The sequence below is a fragment of the Amblyomma mixtum genome, chromosome 10 (assembly GCF_055824585.1).
Source record: "Amblyomma mixtum isolate Tamu chromosome 10, ASM5582458v1, whole genome shotgun sequence".
Lineage (NCBI taxonomy): Eukaryota > Metazoa > Arthropoda > Arachnida > Ixodida > Ixodidae > Amblyomma > Amblyomma mixtum.
Window position 1 is genome coordinate 147,646,775 of NC_143021.1, and position 21,249 is coordinate 147,668,023.

The following is a 21,249-nucleotide window of genomic DNA, read 5'->3' on the forward strand; positions in this document are numbered from 1 at the left end:
TCCCATTGGAAATAATTTCCGAAATGTGGTTTGCAATCGCATGATAGCACTCATCAAAGAAAAGCTTGTCTTGTGGGGCTTTCGCAATGCCAAGCACGCTTCGTAAAGGATCTGAAAAGGGCACCCTTGTATCGTTCCGCATCATGCCTTTGTAACTTCCTTTTGATACTAAGAATTTCAGCAGTATATAACCAGGCGCTTCACATTCCAATTCGTACAGGATGCATAATGTTTGCATGGTTGCCTTCTCCTGATGCATCTTGTAGAATGACTTAACATAGCCGCTTTGAATAGCTATCGCACGTACTTCTTGCTTGAACATTTCCCATTATCCCATGCGGCAAACAAGGGTAGGCTGCCAGAAAAACTTAATTGCAGCTCGGAGCGCACACGAATTATTAACTCTTCGTCATTCACAAGCGATGAGTTTAACTCCCAAAGCGCCCACAGCGGCCTAAATTGTGAAGAGTCCTTGCTCTCTGAGCCGAACAACCACAATGCTATGTTGAGAAAACGAACGCGGTGTCACAAAATTCGGCGCGCATTTGGAAGGCCGGCGCAGCGTGGAAGCAATATTACCAGTGCGCGCTGTAGAGAATTCTAGAAAAGTGGAAGTAATCACCCCGGAGAGCGCCATACCTTCTATTGGGCGTTGCTGCACTCCCCATTTAGCGCGCCCGCGTGGCACTGTCGAAGAATCAAAGAGGTAGGAGTAAATTCCACTCACTCCCGACAGAAAGGGCGTAGCCTTGAACACTTCGCTTACACGCCGGCGGCGGCGCATTGCATGAACGAACTCGAATTTTCTAGAAACGGTCTCCACGCCTGATCAATGGGGACGCGCGCCCAGTGCGAGAAAAACGAGATTGTACTGTTAATAAAGTGTGTGTGCACGCGCCTGCCTTGACGTGAAGAACTTAGAGACACGGAGTGCGCCTGTATAGGCTCGTATAATGGCCGCACGTTTCTTCCCGAGATCTGGGGTGAAAATCGGGCGTGCGGCCATTAAAAGGAGAAAAAGACAACAAAATAAATATTTCCGGTGGCACCTGCATATATTATTGCCAAAACACTCCTCGACCTACTTCGCCGAACTCGTCGGGATTTCGGGCTCGTCCATGTCCAAAACATCCTTCCTCGTCGTCGTCGTCCTCCTCCTCCGAAGTCGTAGGGACCTCAGGTCCGTCCTTCTTCCAGATGAAGTCATCCTTCGTGCGGTCCAGCTTGTTAGATATGCCTCTCACCTTGAAACTTTTTTCGAATGTCTCGAGTGAAATCGCCGCAAATCAGGGCAGCGGTGGGTTCCGATTTCGAGATTGCACGTGATAGGCCTTGGGCGAGCGAGATAAAGGTATTAATACGCGAAGAGCGACGCTCTATGGCTGAAAATGGCTTTGGCTATTCTTGGCTGTTCCCGACGTGCACAGCGATTGATTTTTGCCATAGAGTAACGAAAAGACGTTCTGGATTTCTTTCACCGCAGACTAAATGATACTGCTAAACTTCCTGAAATTCTTGGTGCGGCTTTTACTCGGGTAATTTTTAAATATATTTTTCCCTGATTTTTTTTTTAAAGTTAGGGGTACGGCCATTACATGACTGCGGTCATTACACGAGTGTTTACGGTATGTAGGGCCTTTGCCGCTGTCAGTTCGAGCCGGCATTTCAGCTTCAGAGAAGCGCGCCCGCTCGACTCCCGGGTCAGCACCACTTTCCCAGCCACGGACCAGCGAGGCCGCGTGCGCCAGCCTGTGGGACGGCCCCGTCGTAGTCCTCTGGTCGTCGGACTGTCGCAGTGACCAGTGAACAAACTCTGTTTTGTCTCTTTTGTATCTGCGCACTTTAGGTGCTATATTTCTTTTGTATTGTAGTCTCGCTCGAGTGTTACTTTGCGCAAGGTGCATTGTATTGCACCTTGGTCTGTGCTCTTACGAGTGACTGTAAATTCCTGTGTATCGTCTCTTTCCTGTATAAACTTAGGTTTGTTTGTGAACCTTTGGCTCCGAACCATTCTTTGGCTTGCGACCGGCGAAAGCTGGTGATTAACTGACCGTCCCCCTTGTAAGTTGGTACTGTTACAGCCGGGTAGCAGCATTCCACCGCTGCCACCAGTTGTTAGGAGTCAGGTAGTAGGATCCCACCAACGACACCCAGTTTTTACGGCTCGGGTAGCATGAACAGTTGTGATTGAGAGTAGCGTGGTTGGGCCGGAGAAGGGACGAGGAAGGATGGAAGTCGACATTGGGAGCGAAAACACAAACACGTCTACTGACGCTTTGAATAAACTTAATTACATATTGCACAAAGGAACAAACAGTCAAGGATTAAAAATTCATAGCGTCGAGCGACTCGATGAGCCTTGTCGCCAAGTCCTAGGGCGTTCGTTCTCACTTAGGACACGTGTTAAATACCTTAAATCTCCGCCCTTTCACCAGGCGGTGGTCAATCCTAGACGAGGCACAGATTGGAAGAGTTACCACGCGGAGGCACCGTGCGAATGGGCGAGGAGGATTCGGAGGTACGCTGCTACTTCGCCTTAAGCTGCACATGTCCATCCAAACACAGTTGCGGCGCAGTGGTCATAACCTTTACGGGCTCTCTCCCGTCGGGAGGGCTCCTGTCAGACACGGAAAGTTAGTGGAAGACACTGTTCCTTTCTTCCCCCGTCGTCTGTCCATCGTCGGTCGCTTCTTGAAGGGAACCAAAGGGAAGGTCGTTCGCACCGAGCCGAGCGTGCGAAGAACTCCAGAGGCTACTTCCCAGCCAGTCACCCTGTTTTTAGCAGGGTTATCTGAGGGTCACACGACCTGTCGAGATTGCCGCTGCTGTTGCCGCCACCGTGGTTGTCCCGGTCGATGGAAACTGCGCCTTAATCCTCTTCGGCTGGTGTGCCTCCCATTCATAGCAGAACACTCTTTATGGCTCAGGTTGCAACGCTCAGTTAACAGCATCTCCTTTGAGACCGAGCCCGCTACCTCCACACGCTCTACGGTTGTCCATGACAGGAACGTCCGTGACATGGAGTTTTGTGGTTTGCAAGAGCAGAGAACGCAGAAATAGTAGAAAGCGAGTATCCGAAGTGGTTTCAAAAATTGTCAGCAGCAGAGCCGTATAGTTTGGTGTCGCGCTGAAGCGATTAGTGGGGTTAACCGTATGGAGGTAAGCTTTTCTTGAAGAGTTGGGTATCCGAAAATGAACTTGAGGGAACTAGTAGAGTTTGGCATACGGACAGGGATCTTCGGGGACGAACTGCGGAAATGGTTGAACCAGAGAGAAAAAAACCGCTTGAGCAGAAGCTGAAAAGGAAAAAAAGGATCGCTGAAAAGGAGAGAGAGAGAGAGAGGGCTGAGAAAGAGAGAGTTAGTTCAGTAGTGTGGCTTTGTGGGCTTGTTGGTTCATAGCGTTTAAAAACACTAGCGCAGCAGAAGATGAAAAAACAGAAAGAACAGAAACGAACACCACGGGCACGCCAGAGGCCTCAAGAAGCCGAAAATGAGAGCGAGAAAGCTGGGCATCAAACGACCACGACCCCTGTCTCTTGGTAGCTGGTTTCTGTCTGAGCTTGCCACACTGAGTCGGGGGCAACTCCTTTGAGACTGAGGTCGCCACGTCCAAACGCTCTAAGGGTGCCGTGCGCGCTGGTACAGTTCGAAGTACGAACCCGCAAGAAGCTAGTGCACATGGTTTGGCTTGATTTATGGGGTTTAACGTCTCAAAGCGACTAAGGCTATGAGAGACGCCGTAGTGGAGGGCTCCGGAAATTTCGACCACCTGGGGTTCTTTAACGTGCACTGACATCGCACAGTACACGGGCCTCTAGAATTTCTCCTCCAAAGAAATTCTAGCCGCCGCGGCCGGGCTAGGGCACATGATGCATAAATACGACCTAGGCGAGCATTAGAGTGCCCCTGAATGGGCGTGAAGCTATGCTGCGGCCGAACCCGCCACGTGTAAAACTGCAACACCTCTTGCATTGTGCAGTGCATCTTGTCTTCATCAGCCCTACTGTCAATTATTCACGCTTTGACCTATGTGCTGATAGTGACAAAGATATGTACGCTGTATGGTTTGGCGCGAACAACGTCGTGGCAGAAACACGGCACTGGAGCAATATACGTTGGCGTTGACAACATTACTGCTGAAACGCGGCACTGGAGCACAGACCGCCGACGACATTGTGTAAATTGGCATTCACGATGGAAAAGTTGAAGACGCGTATAACTGGCTCCCTATGTCGGTCGACACTTGAATCGTGCTTTCAGGCGTTTGGCTGTGTGTCTACAGGCAAAGACTGCGCTTCCGTACAATATTTTGTGGTCAGCAGTGCTGAACCCGAGCCATTTTTATTTAATCTGACGTAGTATGGAGCCGCTGTGGACGACGGGGGCGCTGGTGAAGATTCTAAAGGTTCGCTTACAGTGCACATAAAATATCTTCGAAAGGAAAAGATTGGACAGCCATCGCCGCAGCTCAGTTGGTTGAGCACCGGACGCCAAATGCAGAGGTCATGGATTCGGATCCAACCGACCGCATGTGACTGTTTTTTTTCTGCTTTTATTAATCTCCCATTGATAAAAACTACAAAAATGCAAAATACATCCCCTCACCTCCTTAGTTTCAATGACTGCTGGCTTTCATCATTTATGTCATAACCAGCACCTCTTTCCAATCGACCCGCCGCGGTGGCTCAGTGGTTATGACGCTCGACTGCTAACCCTAAAGTCGCTGGTTCGATCCCGGCCGCAGCTGTCAAATTTCGATAGAGGCGAAGTTCTAGAGGCCTGTGTACTGTGCGACGTGAGTGCACTTCAAAGAACCCCAGGTGGTCGAAATTTGCGGATCTCTTCACACGGCGTTCCTAATTGCTTGACTAATTTTGGGACGTTAAACGCCATTAACCAAACCAAATCTTTCCATTCGCTTGTGTGCTGAATAGTTCATCGATGGCCTAAAATGTGGCAGTCTTGATGCCGTAGGTAGCATACGAGGGTGCTCGCACAGGTTCCCCCCTCACCGTCTCTCAATGTTCCTACGTGGCCCTGGCAATAACACAGGACGTACTACCTCCGCTGCTATGAACGAGGTTCAAGCTGATGAACATTTTTAAGGTTCGCTTACCCTACTCACGAAATACCCCCGAAAGGAGAACGTTGGATAGCCGTCGCCATAGCTTAGTAGAGTACTGGACTGAAAATTAAGACTTCGCGGGTTCGGATCCAGCCGGAAGCATGTGGTTGTTTTTTTCTTCTGCTTTTATTATTGTCCCATTCTTAAAAAAGTACAAAAATTAAAAAAGACATCCTCTATGCTCCTTGGTTTCTATGACTGCTGTCTTCCGTCATTTCTCACGTAGCATGCGCATCTTGTACCACTTAAATTTACATTTATGGTTGGTTTATGGTTTATGGGGTTTAACGTCCCAAGGCGACTCAGGCCATGAGAGACGCCGTAGTGGAGGCTTCCGGAAATTTCGACCACCTGGGGTTCTTGAACGTGCCCTGACATCGCACAGCACACGGGCCTCTAGGATTTCTCCTCCAACGAAATTCAACCGCCGCGGCCGGGTTTAAATTAGTCTAACTCTCAACAAATTCGGTGATTTACCGAACAAACTTAAAGCTCTGAGATTTTTGGAATAATATTTCTTAGGCAAACGTCTAAGCAAGAAATAAAGGAAAGAAAGAAAGAAAAAGGAAAAGAAAAAGAAGGAAAGAAAGAAAGAGAGAAATAAAGAAAGACGGAAAGAAAGAAAGGAAGGAAGAAAGAAAGATAGGATGAAAGAAAGAAAGAAAGAAAGGAAGAAAGGAAGAAAGAAAGAAAGAAAGAAAGGAAGAAAGAAAGGAAGAAAGAAAGAAAGAAAGAGAGAAGGAAGGAAGGAAAGAAAGAAGGAAAGAAAGAAAGGAAGAAAGAAAGGAGGAATGTACAGACCAAGTTGCAGACTTTACTGAGCAGCGAATTGCTCACTTTTTACAGCAGATTGCAAGGATTAATGTTCTGGCTTTTGCTCACAAAAGTGGACACATCACTTGACGTGTTTTAATAATTAGCAAGCGCATTAGTATGCGCGATGTGTTTATTCGTTTTGTTCCTTGCGCTTCCTCTTCAGCATTGCTTTAGAATGCAGCGATCAAGGTATCCGCTGCCACGGGTTGTCACCTTTTGTTGCAAGTCTGTAGTTTCTAGAAAACACCCTTTTTGCTAGAGCCGCTAATACGTTGGCTGGTTTATTGGTGAGCATTCCGTCGATGTCATCACTGCGAAAAAAAAACATAAACCAGCATTAATTTTTTGTCTCGCTGTTGAAGACGGCAAGGATGTATTTCCGAGAACTATCGGTTTGTTCTATTACTCTGAAGCATTTGCGCTGAATGTGGGGAACAATAAAGTGAATTATTAAAAACATGTGGCACCTCTGTTTTGAGCATTTCCGCGTGAAACATTGTTTCCAACAATTCTTTTGCAGCAGCAAACAGAGCACCATCAAATTTCATAAATTGTCTCCTGAATGCCGTGGATTTACTAGGACCTATAAGTGGTCAAGAGCGTTCAGCCTCTGGAAGGACGGCGCTCGTAGGCGAGAAAGGTTTACGGACTTGCCATATTGCCATTTCGCTTTGCCTAAAGCGTTGACAGAGCTCGGCTTGTAGCGAGCGGAAGAGCGGCTCAGGAGGCACTGCTTTCGGCTGCTGATCAAGATTTTGGGAGTTGATTCTTAGCGGCACACCCCTAATTTCAACAGATGCTAATTGGAAAAACACCGGCCTGCTAAGGTTGTGCGATTCCACACAAAATCCAGAGCTAGAGCACGTGATTCAAGATTCCTCACATTGACCTGCTTTACTATGAATGTAATTTTGGTATGAATAACGTGGTAAGGTTTATTTCTGTACGCAGACTCCAGTAAAATGCGCTGGGCTAAAAAGCGCGAAGTTTAGGAACTTCGTTCTGTTTGCGAGTGCGCAGTGATGTGTTTGAGACGTCGCATGAGTGAGAATGTAAATATAATTGTGAGGCTAGTCTGGTTGTAGGTTCCTAAAGGGAACTTCTGTTATGAACGGGATGGCGACGAAAGGTATAAAACATTAATCTCATCCGCCCACCCAACTTTCTGCCGCCCCCTGCTACGTTTGCCTTCTCTTGGAATCCACTCCGTTACCCTTAAGGAACAGCGGTTATCTTGTCTTCGCATTACATGCCTTGCCCAAGCCCATTTCTTCCTCTTGATTTCAACTAGGATGTCATTAACCCGCGCTTGTTCCCTCACCCACTCCGCCCTCTTCCGATCTCTTATCGTTAAACCTATCATTTTACTTTCCATAGCTCGCTGCGTTGTTCTTAACTTAAGCTGAACCCTCTTTGTTAGCCTCTACGTTTCTGCCCCATATGCGAGTACCGGTAAGATATATCTAATACCTAATCTAAAACTGACAAGTTTCCAGTATGGTTGCACAATTCTGCTTACTAAGCAACTAGGCAGGAGAAAACTAAGGAGGCACACAAAGCAGCAAATTAGAACAGATTTTAATTTCTTGAGAATTAATTTACCTATGTTGTTAAACACACAACATATGACGATATGCAACAAGAAGACTAACCAAGGAAAAAAGTATGGCGCCAGGTGCTGAATGGCATCACTACGTCTCTTGGAAAGCGCGGAGGGCCGAGCTCTATCACCTACTTAAGAACGCTACCTACCTCCCCTTTCGCCAAAGTGATTAACTGGTAACATCTGCACGTGGCTTCATTTACCAAATATATGCACAAAATTTAAACAGCTCTCATTGTAGGTTATGCACGGATAGAAGCATGACTGCTGTGTTATTTTGCAGTGACTGACTTCTTACACCGAGCGCAATGTACAAGAAGTTCTTCTAGTGAATTTAACTGCATGACTTGTGAAACTATCGGAACTATCATTCTGGCAATGTCCTGTCTAGGGGACTTTTACCGCGCCAGGAGCGCTGGCAGGGCATGAGGGATAAGGCATGCGAAAAAGAGCGCGTTGGTTTTCTGTTGTGGTATGCGAAACATCACTGTGGTGTGGCCAACCGTAAGCCGCCCCAACGGGATGCTGTGTTAAAGAAAGGCGCCGGGAACGTCTTGAGTCATGCTGCTTGTTCACGGGAGTCGCCTGTTAGTGAAATCATATAGAAAAAACCTAATAAAAGAAGCACCACACTCCATCAGATGAATCCGATCAGAGGTTAGCGTTACAAAGAGCATTGAGAAGCGGTTTTCGCGCAGCGATTCACAACTGCTTTATTCATTACTGTTCGATGACCTCAGCTGCGGTGCCTTCACAATTTATGAGTATCAATCCGCCATACCTTTCGAACTCCTCCGACATTTTCTACGCGGACCGCGGAGTTTTGTCTTTTGTCTACCTGAATAAAACATAAAATTTTTGCGATTTGTACAGCTTCGGCAGGGTTGAGTACACCGCGCTGTATATTCTCATGCACCTATGCGTCAGATGCGCCGCAATGTCCACAGTGCACTGCTGCGCGGATATTCAGGAGCGAGTTGCGAAAATAATGATTGAAAAAATAACGTACGCTGCCACCATGCATATACCAAGAGAGTAGAAAATGAGCAGCACCTGAGGAATCTGCTGATGGTGTCAGGGTCATCAACGGTCCACACATAAGCTTTGTCCACGTAGTTCTGGGTCGATGTGTTTCCACTGCGTCGTTCAATCACAGAGCTTGTCCGATGTGACGGGTAGATCTTGATCATGCAGTTGGTTACACCGTCACCCTGCCATCGATGCCCGCTGATGCCCAGTTCTTTGTACATATCCGCAATGCTTTCAAGAGTGTTGTAGCCACTGACGTCAAAACCTGCAAGTGCATAGTATTTAAGTGTTTCTTGTTCCAGTGTGCACTGTAAATAATTAATGCAGGGCAATGTATACTAAGCTCGATTACCAAACATAACCGTGATCGGAACAATCATCACTTCTAGGGGCGCCTATTTGTCATCATGTGTGTCAGTACATTCAGGACGGTTCCACTGAACAACAAAGAGCGTCCGCGGTGGCTCAAGGATTAGGGCACTGAGCCACCCGAAAGGCGCGGGTTAGATCCTGGGCGCGGCAGCCGAATTTCGATGGATGCGAAGTTCTAGAGGTCCGTGTACTGTGCGATGTCAGTGCACATTAATGAACACAGGTGGTCCAACAATCCAGAGCCCTTCACAACGGCGTCCCACATAGCCTGACGGACTTTGGGACGTTAAACCCCCATGAATCATGAAGAGCAAAGATCTTTTTTAAACAGGAGACGCAAAATCGTTATCCTGTCTGCTTTTCATCGATGTCACTTGTTCTTGTTGGTGGCTCTTCTCTGTCAGAAAGCTATCAGATTGCAGCGCTGCAGGAGAAAGGTAATTGATTGAAATGTTCACGGTGTAACGCGTACAATTACAATGTTTGTTTAGATAAATTTAGTTGATGTTCATTGAAGGGGTAGGCAATATTTGAGCCTAAAGGTGACCATCTTGTTTCTACCTAGATTGCTGCGGCTTGCTTATCTCTTGTTGGAAAAAATATTCGCTAAGTAATTTACTCGGCAGCAGGAAGTCATGGACAATATTATGCATGGCGCACATGTGTAGCTGGTATATTTCAAATAAACTTGTTGTAAATGTTAATAAGACAAAATGCATAATATTTAGGGGCTCCAGAAAAAACAATACATGAAAACTTGCCTTCCGTGCAATGGCTGGGAACACCTATTGCGCTTGTCACTAACATCACTTATCTTGGAATAATTCTAGATCAGAACCTGCACTGGAAGCCCTACATTCAGGCGATTTGCAAAAAGTTAGCTGCAGCATGCTTTGCGCTGTACAAATGCCGAGATTATTTTGGTAATGGCACACTCAGAATTATTTATTTCTCAATTTTTCAAAGCCAGTTATATTGCATTGAATCATGGGGCTTCACCTACCGATCTTATTTGGAACCACTTAGGGTCTTGCAAAAAAGGGCAGTTCGATTCATTTAACATTCAAGATACAACACCCACACTGCTCCTCTTTTTAAACAGATGGATATGCTGCCACTACAATCATTACTTGAATCCAGGACTGTCTTGACAATACACACATGCCTTAAAGACAATTAGCTGTTACACTCATCACTATTCTGTATCCCACCACTATGCACTCGCAACGCCACTCATAGAAATTTCCTTCTTCCAAAAACGAAAGGGAAAGAAGGATGGCCCATGTTGTTATTAAGCTTTGGAACAAGCTTCCACGTGCCCTCAAACATTGTAAAACTTTTATTGTGTCATTGAAGAAATATAAAAAATGAGTGAAGCCAGCGTTTTTTCTTTGCATGTATTTTTGGTGTTTGTATGTGTTTGTAAAAGAGACTTGGTGCTCTGAATATTGTTGCTCTATGTACCCATTTATGCCTTTCTAATTTCATGAGCTTTTATATGTATGTAATCAATTTTTGTTATGTCTGCAATTTTCTTTCAAACTGAACGCATGGATCCCAACTAGCTTTAGCTAGGGATCCAGATGTTTTCACAAGCATGCCTTGTATGAATGTTGAGAAATAAAATTGAATCAATCAATCAATCTATCAATCAATTCCAAGAAAAATATTAATTTCTCAGTGTGCCAGCTAGCCTGTTCAAACGGCATGCTTACAACAGGTAGAGCACGCATTTCTATAAATTCCGCATTCCATAAACATTTCGTCCATGACAGCACGTCGTGCGGCGTTCAAAGAGAATTTTGTGGCATCAGTACCTTGCTGCACACCATAGATTTCTTGTATTTTAGGAACCTTGCAAGAAATATATCCCGCAAAAGTATGCGGTGAATGTCGAGCGGGCTCAACAAAATGAAGGTCCATATTTATGCTTTCTTGCTGCTTGACGTGGTTCCTTGTGTGGCGCGCTGTCATGCGCATGACGGTTTTATATTTCTTTATTTTTTTGAAAAATGGACCAATGGCCTCCAAACAACATTACGGTCGAAATCTTTGGCTGGTACATGTGATCACCTTTGGTCTTATGGACGAGAAGACCGCCAGGCTTTCCAAGTGAACAAAACCAACCAACCACATTATAATGATGGGGAAATCAGATCTATCATCAAGTACCTGAAGACGGTAGATGACGTTTACTTGCATAGTCTACATTGGACTACTATTGGGCTCGGCGTCATAACTCCTCAGTCAAAATGGTCGCTTACCAACATGGTCCAGATAGTACGACGCATTTTGAGCCTCTGATAGTGTCTTCAGTGCTCCTCGGAGGAGGTCCTTATATTTGACGTCGATGACCGAGAGGATCACGTTCAGCATGCGCTCGTAGGGAACTGCGGATGAAAGCGTAGTGCCCAAATAAAATATCACTGGAAAAAATTGGAGGTTTCCTTCGTTCTAGACGGGAAGCTTGGCGTGGAGCAACAAAATAATCGTGATAGGTATCTTATTCTAGCAATGAAACGCCCACGGGAAGAATTGTCTGTGTAATTGAAGGGCGTCATGGACTAATCTCAGTATTGCACATTACTTTAACTGTTCATGTAAAGAATTCTAAAGTTCTGCTGCTACCCCACTGGTATGACGCGTTTTTGAAAGTTTGGTGGTGCTCGCAATCTTTTCTAGGGCCCATGAGTGAGTTTGAGTTTCTTTATTCTACCGCAGCGTCAATTTTTACATGCTATAAACATGACGCGGGAAAAAAAACGCACTTCAAACTGCATATAATTGATGTCTGGGCTTAAGTTTCAGCGAAATTTCTTTCACTGATAGCAGTATTTCGGCATGTCGCTAGAGAACGAAAGATTCGTAAACTGCTGCCTATTTTTGAACAGGTATAACCTCTTCTTACTGGCATACGACCGCCCGTTTCCACTCAGCGGTAAAAATGGTCGAAAGCCTCGAGGGGAAGAGATGTACTGTATTATCTAACACAACCGGAGAATGAGCGTTTTTGCGCGACAATGCAAGCAGTACTCAGTAAGGAGCAGTGGGCAAGGAATTACTCTTTGTACTGCAATAAATTGCGAAATGCTGGCTGTCATGGTTGTATCTGATTCTTAAACTACAATGCTTGTTTTTACATATTGCCACAACTGAGTCTATCAATGGCGAAGAGCAGAAATGCTTTGTGCAGAAAAACATTAGCCTCACGATTGGAAGTTTACGTGGGAATAAAATACATCGTGTTGTGCGTGAGTCCTCAGGCTTTCAAGGTCTCAGCCTTGCGTATTGTATTGCCTGGGCCTCTGTAACCTCTAATAATTTGCATTCATTCCTTACGTTGCAGATAGTGGGAAAATACAATCACAGGCCATCATTTTGTTCGGCTTGCTGTTCTTTGTTTTCCGCAGATGGTGTGAACGTCGGCGCTATTAGGGCCAGAGGGCATTTGCGAAAGCTTAGACATTTATTTAAAATCCTCATTTCCTAACAACACAGTAGGTTCAGCAAGTTTAGTTCCCAAAGTTAACAAACAATATTCATCGATTTACGTTCAGAGAACTTGCAAGTTCCGTGCCTTTCATTCCGAATTTTTACAAAAAGGGATAAGCGATTTACTCGTTTAATAGCGTTAATGAACTGGAACTCTGCAATTACCATGGTTGGTTAAAGTGAAGCATTGTCGTATATCCTTGATAATGTTTTGAGTGTCAGTAGCTTCGTACCACTGAACCGCTGTGATGCAGAAGGGATGTTGAGGTCAATTTGTTGAGGTCAATGGTCACCCTTTACAATTAATACAAACACACACTGGAGTTCCTCAAGAAAGTATTCTTGGCCCCGTTTTGTTTAATCTATACTTAAATGATATCGCCAGTCTTGATGATCGAGCTAAGTTCGTAATTTACGCCGATGATACTAGCATATTCTTTTCTTCCGATGACAGCACTATGATAGCCAACTCTGTACTCGCTAAGGTAGCTGCTTGGGCACAGGAAAATGGCTTGGTAATCAGCATTCCTAAAACAAAAGCTATTGTTTTCCGTCCTCAGACACGACAGATTCCGCCTAATTTAACACTTAGTTTAATTAATACGGAGATAAAAATAGTGAGTGAATTTAAAACGTTGGGAGTGTTCTTCACGGAACATACAGGGTCTGTTCTGAAAGTAGTCGGACTGGTTTTTTCCTGGGCGAACGGGCGGACGAGAGGTGGTCTGCGCGTTCAGGGTCGTTGAAGGGGGATATTGGGAATGCTGGGGAAAATCGGCAGTCGGCTCTCGGCCGTTGAAGAGAGGAGGTCGCTTGTACTGTCAACCCCTGTCGAAACGTCTCGTCACGCAGAAACGTCGAGCGTTTACTGGATCAGCGATACGCGATCTAATTTCGAGTAAATCTTAGTAAAACGGGCAAAGAGACTCACAACATGATTAAGGAGGCCTACGGTGACCCTTTCATGGGTATATCAGGTGTTTTTTGAGTGGTACCAGCTTTTCCGAGAAGGTAAGGAAAGAGTGGAGGAAGACGACCGCTCCAGACACCCTTCGACCAGAAAGACCAACGATAATGTGTAGCGAGTGAAACATTTACTTAACAATGATCGTAGAATGAGTATCAGAATGATTGCTGATGACTTCAGCATTCCTCAAAACCAAATTTTTGAGATCGTGACAGAAAACTTATCCATGAGGAAAGCGTGCGCGAAGTTGGTGCCGGGAGTGTTGTCAGAGGAGGAAAAGGCCAACCGGTGGGATCTTCTTCATCATGTGAATGAGGACCCCTGATTTTTTGCCCAGCACAAGGCGACAACGCTTCCTCTGCCCCCCTACAGTCTCGACTTGGCCCCGCCAGACTTTTTTCTATTCCCGAGAATAAACTCGACGCTCAAGGGGAAACATCATGGATCGGTAGAGGTGGTTCAACAGGCCGTGACGAGGGTGCTAAACAGCATTCCGGTCCAGGCGTTCCTGGAGGCGTACGAAAAATGTAAAACTCATTGGCAGCAGCGTGTAGGTACGGAAGGGTGTTACCTTGAAAAATTGTAATCGTTTGTACTATTCTCTTCAATAAATTTTGTGTAAAAAAATGAGTCCTACTACTTTCAGAACAGACCATGTATATCCTGGGACAGACACGTCGATTACATCTCAAGTAAGCTCGCCCCGATTAACGGCATTTTGTACAGACATACAGATTTCCTCCCTAAAAATAATTTGTTACTCCTATATAATTCCTTGTTGGTCTCTCATTTACAATATTGTAGTCTGGTCTGGGGTACTACTACCCTAACTGACATAAACAAGTTGAGTATATTACAGCGAAGGGTTATTAGAATTATTACACGCTCTCAATACGACTGTGATATATACTCTGTAATGCAAAACCTTAGCATAATACGTTTTGAAAACATGTACAATTATCACCTGTGCCTTGGGCTTATCAGGGAAAAGAAAGCTAAATGCAATAGTTTAATAAGGTTCGCCGAATTAGCCATGAAAGGTCCATCACGCTACCCCACACGCAATCTCAGTTTTGGAAACGCAAGTTTTGGAAAGTGCATTCCTTCTGGACTAATTATGGATTTCAGACACTAAAACATCGAATTCGTAATATACTAAACACATACCTAAAGGATAACATTGATATTCTTGATCTTAAGCCACTTGAACTGACATCTGTATTCTTGTAATGCACCGTTTTTTTCTCTTTTTTGCTACCTTTGTGTGCTCTGAATATTTTTTACTCATATTTAAGGTTTACCTAATTCGGTTGTCATGAATGCATACATTTGTGAATGCTTTCTTTATTATGAACTATCAACCAATGTCGCCTTTATGTTGCTGTATTACATTTGTGCGCTGCTTTTTACCATTACATTTTTCTTTACAGTGTACTTACAGTGTTCAATGCTTCCCTGTTTGATATTAGTATCTAATCTTCCTCCTACTTAGAAACCTGTATTCACTTTTTTGTTTTCTCGCATAAAATAACTGTGTGCGGTGTACATACCTTTCTTATCAATTTGCTAACAAGTGTATGCTTTTGGTGTGTGCAAGTCGTACATTTTTTTTACCGTTGTTTTTCTTTTTTTATTGTACGAGCACTACATTTTATACTTTATCATATATATCTGTTTTTGTTTCTCTTATTTTTTTTGTTTAGATTCTTCAATGTAAGATGTGTCGGGTTGTCGGCGTGTACTGCTGCTGCTTTGTAGGGGACGCAGGACTTGTAAAGCTGCTATAGCAGCTTTTTGCCTCGCCTCCTCCATCTTTGATGATGGAAAAAATAAATGAAAATATGTAGCAAACAAATTTTACAAACATCAAAAGCGATACTTATTGTCTTGAGGAGAGCAAAAATGGCGTTTAAACCTCGAACCTAGCTCGCACTTCAGTGCTGCGGAAATTTCTGGCTTTGTTTGCGGCCAGGACATGGGAGGAGATGAGAATATTTCTTCGTAGGCAGTGTCTTTTTGTTGAATTAGATACGTGATAAAAGCACCAAATAGCCGTCGCAAGGGCGGCAGTCGCAGCAACAACGCTGCTATTGGCCCCCTTTCTGCTGCCGACAGCGCATTTCTGCAAGCGTTATCCTATTTTCTTTTACGCAGACTGCAGGCACTCATAAAAAGGCCACACTTACAAAGAAGTATCACTGATTAGGCACGAGATGCCACCATGAAATTATATATCCGTGCGGTAGCACTGTGTCTCCGATGAAACGAACGGCGGCCGCACCACAGGAATACAGTGAGCGATGAGGCGAACTCACCCCGCCCCTAAAGTAGAAAATCTCACTCTTCCCGCAAGCGCGCAGACCGAAGAGCGCCTCCTGGTTCCCTCGAACCGACCCGAAAAGATCATGGAACGCAGAAATGAAGTCCTAAAAGGCTGCGCACGCACATACATGTGCGCAGGCTAGTTCTCACGTTAAACGACAGATGGCGTGGGTGGAAGACAGCGGCAGTGTTCGTAGCGCAACTACAGCCACGGCTGCTAGATCGAGCAGTCATCACTGCTGCCTCCAGTCAGTGACCAACTAGCGGCATCGATTCCCGACGTTACAGTACCAGTGCCTGGCCGTGCCTTACTGATCCAGCTCTTCATGTTAAGGTGAATTTAGAGGCGTAGAGAAGATGCTTGGGCACAAACACGTTCAAAACATGCCGGCTTGTGGTGCGGAGCCAGCACTCTCTTCGAAATGAGTGGACAGATAAACAATTACGTCATAAATAAAACATAACTTGGTGTCATAGTAAAGTTGTTTCTTCCGGGAGGATAAATTTCTGAATGTTTTTGAGGCTGACAGCGACAAGCGAGACAAGGACAAAGAAAAAAAGAGACCACGCACAATCGGGCGGCTCCAGGCTACTTCAACAGTGTTAGATGGCTCCCAGGTATCTAAGCTCACATTATGTCACTGAAGAAAGCGCGGGAACCAGATAAGGTAGATAATTGTGAACATGAAAATGACAAAAGGAAAAGATATGAATGAGATATGACCGAAACATTTCGAGAATCGACAGACGAAAAAGAAACGGGCCAGGATGTTACATGACATTATATCACGTCCAAAAACATACGCTCAGCCGAGTACAAACTTATGGAAGGGTCGCTGATGCACTGGCTAGACTTCCCACGCGCGAAGAAGGAACTCTTGCCCTATGACTCGTCTCACTCTAAGACCGTTAAGAGAGCAGTAGCAATGCAATGCCTTGAATCCGCGCTTCGGAAATCGTGTTCGCACGAGATGCATGGCAGTTTCGACCATCAGGTGCGCAGGCTTTTGACCGCAGGCTTCCCTTGCTTGGTCCTTACGGCAGTAGCCGGAACCCTCCTGAAGAAGTTTCGCCCTCGACGAAACGTGGCTGCAACTGAACGCGCAAAGCCCAAACCTGAGGTGATGCCTTATATTCATAAGGTGTCACATAACCTCAAAAAAGTGGCCAGAAGGCACAAAGTGCCTCTTGTATTCTCCGCGCAAAATAAGTTGGCGAAGCTGTGCCCCCGCTTCTGCGGTCATGGTGAGCGTAGTTGCAAAAAGCAACATGAAGAAGCCTGCGTCAGATGTGCTTTAGGAGTGGTTTACAAGATCCCCCTGTCCTGTGGAAAGTGCTACATTGGGCAGACAGGGCGTTGCATCAATGACTGTTTAAGGGAGCATACTAAAAATTTGATAAATCAAGATAAGCTTGCGAATCTAGTTTCGCACGTAATGCGTTGCAGCTGTACGCCACGGTTCAAAGAAGCAAAGGTTTTAGGCAGAAGTAAAAGCACGAAATCAAGAGTTATTTTGGAGGCATTTCATATTCATAAAAAGTCTAGCCAGTGCACCAGCGACCCTTCCATAAGTTTGTACTCGGCTGAGCGTATGTTTTTAGACAACGTCAAGTAACGTCATGTAAGATCCTGGCCCGTTTCTTTTTCGTCTGTCGATTCTCGAAATGTTTCGGTCATATCCCATCCATATCTTTTCCTTTTGTCATTTTCATGTTCAGAGTTATCTACCTTATCTGGTTCCCGCGCTTTGTTCAGTGAGATAATGTGAGCTTAGATCAATCAATCAATCAATCAATCAATCAGCCTTTTATTTTCTCTATAGTGGAGAAGGAGACAGGACTAAAAGCTCGGAAGCTTGACAGAGGTTCTGCCCGCTTTTTTTCACGCTGGCATTGCAACAGACAAGCGGCAATAAATTCTGCGGTATACATTATAGCACAAAAGAAAATAACACACCTTGGAAAAAAAGGAAAAAGTACCAACACAAAAATACATGCAACGTCATGACACAAACTTGTTCAGAAAAAATTTCTTAAGAACAGTACTTGAATGCTGGAAAGGGTGAAACATTTCTTTGTTTAAGTTATTTAATAGCACTGGCAGCGTATACGAGATAGATTGTTCTGAGTAATATGCTCTAGGTGTAGGAACTAACCACATTTCTTTATTTCTGGTTTGTGGAATATGGGTGTTTTTTGCAAGTTCTCCCAAATTACCAACATAATTTTCATTGCTCCGCGAAGCAGTTTTGAAACTCATTAAAAGTCTTTGTTTGTGTAAAGCTAAGACTGGCAGGATTTCATATTTTAAAAAGAGGTCACTCGTAGGAAAACAATACGGAACACCAGCAATGCATCTCACAGCTCTTTTTTGGAGAAGATGTAACTTGGCCATGTTCGTGATACCAGTGGTACCCCAAACGATAATGCAGTATTGTAAGAGAGATAGAACTAAGGAGTTATTTATTTATTTATTTATTTATACAGAATACACCTAAAGGCCCTCGAGAGGGTATTACATAGGGGGGGGGGGCACAGGCAATTGAACAGAATAAAACAGAACCACAAATATAAAACAAACAACAAAAGCACAAATAAGACACTTTGGATGGCATAAGTAAGCAAAAGAGTCAATCAAAAACACAAATAAGACACTTTGCATGACGTAAGCAAGCTAAAGAATCAAAAGAATGGCAGCGCGGCAAAGAACGAAGATTACTGCAGTATTAAAATTATACAAACAGAACACTAGTACAATGAATCTTTTTAGTAACAAACCCTGCAAAAAAGGAAGCCATGAGCAAATAAAATAACAATGTATGCGAAGAGTTAAGCAGTAGTTATTGAAGATATAAGTTTAAAATATTTATCAGGATCAGTGGTGGTTGCGATATGTGAAGGCAGAGTGTTCCAGTCAGATATTGTGCGTGGTAAGAATGAATGCGCACAGATAAATGTTCTGCACGTGAAACGTCTAACTTCAAAGGGATGATCGCGGCGGTCAAAAATCGAAGGAGGCAAAGAAAAAAAGTCGTTATGAAGTGATGGATGATGATAAATTTATGAAAAAGTGATAGTCGTGCAATTTTACGGCGGAGACATAAATCCTGGAGACCTGCGCGTTTCTTTAAGGCTGTGATGCTGGTGTTACGTGAATAATCGGAGTAAATAAAACGAACGGCGCGGTTCTGCAATGATTCAATGTTATTTATTAGGTAAGATTGGTAAGGGTCCCAAACAGCCGAGGCATATTCAATTTTAGGTCGAATTAGAGTGGTATAGGCATGAGCACGGAGGTGAGGAGGAGCATGCTTTAGATTATGTTTTAAGAGACCTAATGACCGATTAGCAGATGCAAGCATAAGGTTATTATGGTGGTTCCATGCTAAGTCTGAATGAAGGTGAAGTCCTAAGTACTTATACGTGGTGACTAGCTCGAGTGAGCTATTATTTAAGGAGTATGCTGTTTGAATTCGAGACATTCGGTTAGTAAAAGACATCAATTTAGTTTTTGAATGATTAAGTTGCATAAGCCAGGTTGAGCACCATGCTGTTACTGAATCCAGGTCAGATTGAAGGGATTGGCAATCGGTGTTAGAATAAATTTTGCGATAAATTACACAATCATCAGCAAAAAGTCTGATATGGGAAGAAATGGAATCTGGTAAATCGTTGACAAATATTAGGAAAAGTAAAGGGCCAAGCACACTTCCTTGTGGGACGCCAGAGTGTACTTGGCTGAAAGACGAATTGTGGTTATTGACCGTTGTAAATTAAGACCTGGAAAAGAGAAAATCTTTAACCCATGCAATGACAAGAGGGTGAATATTAAGCAGTGCTAGTTTCATTAATAACCGGTTGTGAGGTACTCTGTCGAAAGCTTTAGAAAAATCAAGAAATATGGAGTCTACTTGAATGCCAGCATCAATCGATGAATGTATGTCTTGAATGAATCCGGCAAGTTGCGTTTCGCATGAGTAGCCTTTACGGAACCCATGTTGATATTGCCACGCGCCTAACGCGCCGCGCGGCCTCCGCGCTGAATCGAAGACGACGACGAAGCGGCGGTGGCCTCTCGCGGCGCGCTTGTTCTGTTTTGGTGTCGTGGAAGCTGGCTCTATAATTAAAAAGAAGGCTCCCAGTCTTGGGTTCTTGCCGACGCCTACCTTCGCGGCTCTTCTGGCCGTGACACTGGTGGAGGTGCGACCGATGCTCCCTACTCCTGAGGACGACTCGACGCGCCCGCCTCTTGTGACCACCCCCGTCCATCGTGCCAGCCGGAGGATCCGAGGCCTGTCCCCCGAGGCCCTCCCTGTTGTCAGCGCGCCTTCAACTACCATTCCACTCATGGCAACGCCACTGCCCGCCCTGCCTACGACCGTCCCTGCAGCCAGCCCCACCTATCTCACCCTTCAGACTCCACGCACGCCTAAGTCCTTCCACGGTGACCTGTTTGAAGATGCCGAAGACTGGTTGGCTCACTACGAACGGGTCGCAACCTTTAACTGCTGGGACGACGCTACAAAGCTGCGTAACGTGTACTTCAGCCTTGAAGACTCCGCACGAACGTGGTTCGAAAACCATGAGACTACTTTTTCTACGTGGCCGGACTTTCGACGTCAGCTCCTGAGTACGTACGCCAACAGCGACCGCCGGGAGAGCGCAGAGCGTACACTGTCCTCTCGAATTCAGCTTCCCAATGAGGGTGTTGCCATGTACGTCGAGGATGTGACGCGTCTTTGCCACCGCGCCGATCCGGCCATGCCTGAAGAAAAAAAGCTGCGGCACCTGATGCGCGGCGTAAAAGAACAGCTCTTTTCCGGCCTCGTGCGGAACCCGCCCAACACCGTCGCGGAGTTTCTGGCCGACGCCGTGCACATGGAGAAATTGCTGCAGCAGAGATCCCATCAGTACGACCGGCAACTGCGTCAAACTTCGACTCTATCAACGTTGGACCGGTTCGACCATGAACCCAAGCCGAATCCGGACTCCCTTCGCGAACTCATCCGTTCCGTGGTCCGCGAGGAGCTGCAGCACCTTCAAGCCACCTTTGCCCCTCGCGTCGATTCCGTCCCCAGCGTCATCCGCGAGGAAGTCCGGCAGGCACTCAGGGCACAAGACGCTGCAGCTGTGCCGGCGCCGCAACTGACCCCATACGATCCCGCGTCGTACCCGACTCCTGTCCAGCCAGTCACGTACGCGGACGTCGTGCGCCGCGCGGCCCCCCCTCCTGGGCCTTCGCCTTACACTGCACCATTGGTCGCGGTGCACTCTGCCCAGCCGACACCTTACTGGGCGGATCGGCGCCAGGCACCGCGGAAGACTGACCTCTGGCGGACTCCGGATCAACGCCCGCTCTGCTACCACTGCGGTGAGGCCGGCCATCTCTACCGGCGGTGCCCCTATCGCGAAATGGGACTACGCGGTTTTTCCATCGACAGCCCCCGTCCACGCCCTGGAGAGCGCCCTCAAGACATCGCTGAGTATGTCACCCGCCAGCGTAGTTCACCGTCTCCTCCGC

The 21,249-nt window shown here is 45.6% G+C and overlaps 1 protein-coding gene across 1 annotated transcript in view; it reads right to left on the bottom strand.

Moving 5' to 3' along the window:
* Positions 1-6,127: 6,127 nt before the first annotated feature.
* Positions 6,128-21,249, bottom strand: part of LOC149327264 (dermonecrotic toxin SPH-like) — a 57,342-nt gene continuing 42,220 nt past the window's right edge. The window contains exons 4-6 of the mRNA XM_089563920.1: positions 11,212-11,337; positions 8,600-8,840; positions 6,128-6,254 (exon numbers count right to left, since the gene is read on the bottom strand). Of these exons, the coding sequence (XP_089420046.1) occupies positions 6,128-6,254; positions 8,600-8,840; positions 11,212-11,337 (494 nt within the window). The remainder of the gene's footprint in view (positions 6,255-8,599; positions 8,841-11,211; positions 11,338-21,249) is intronic.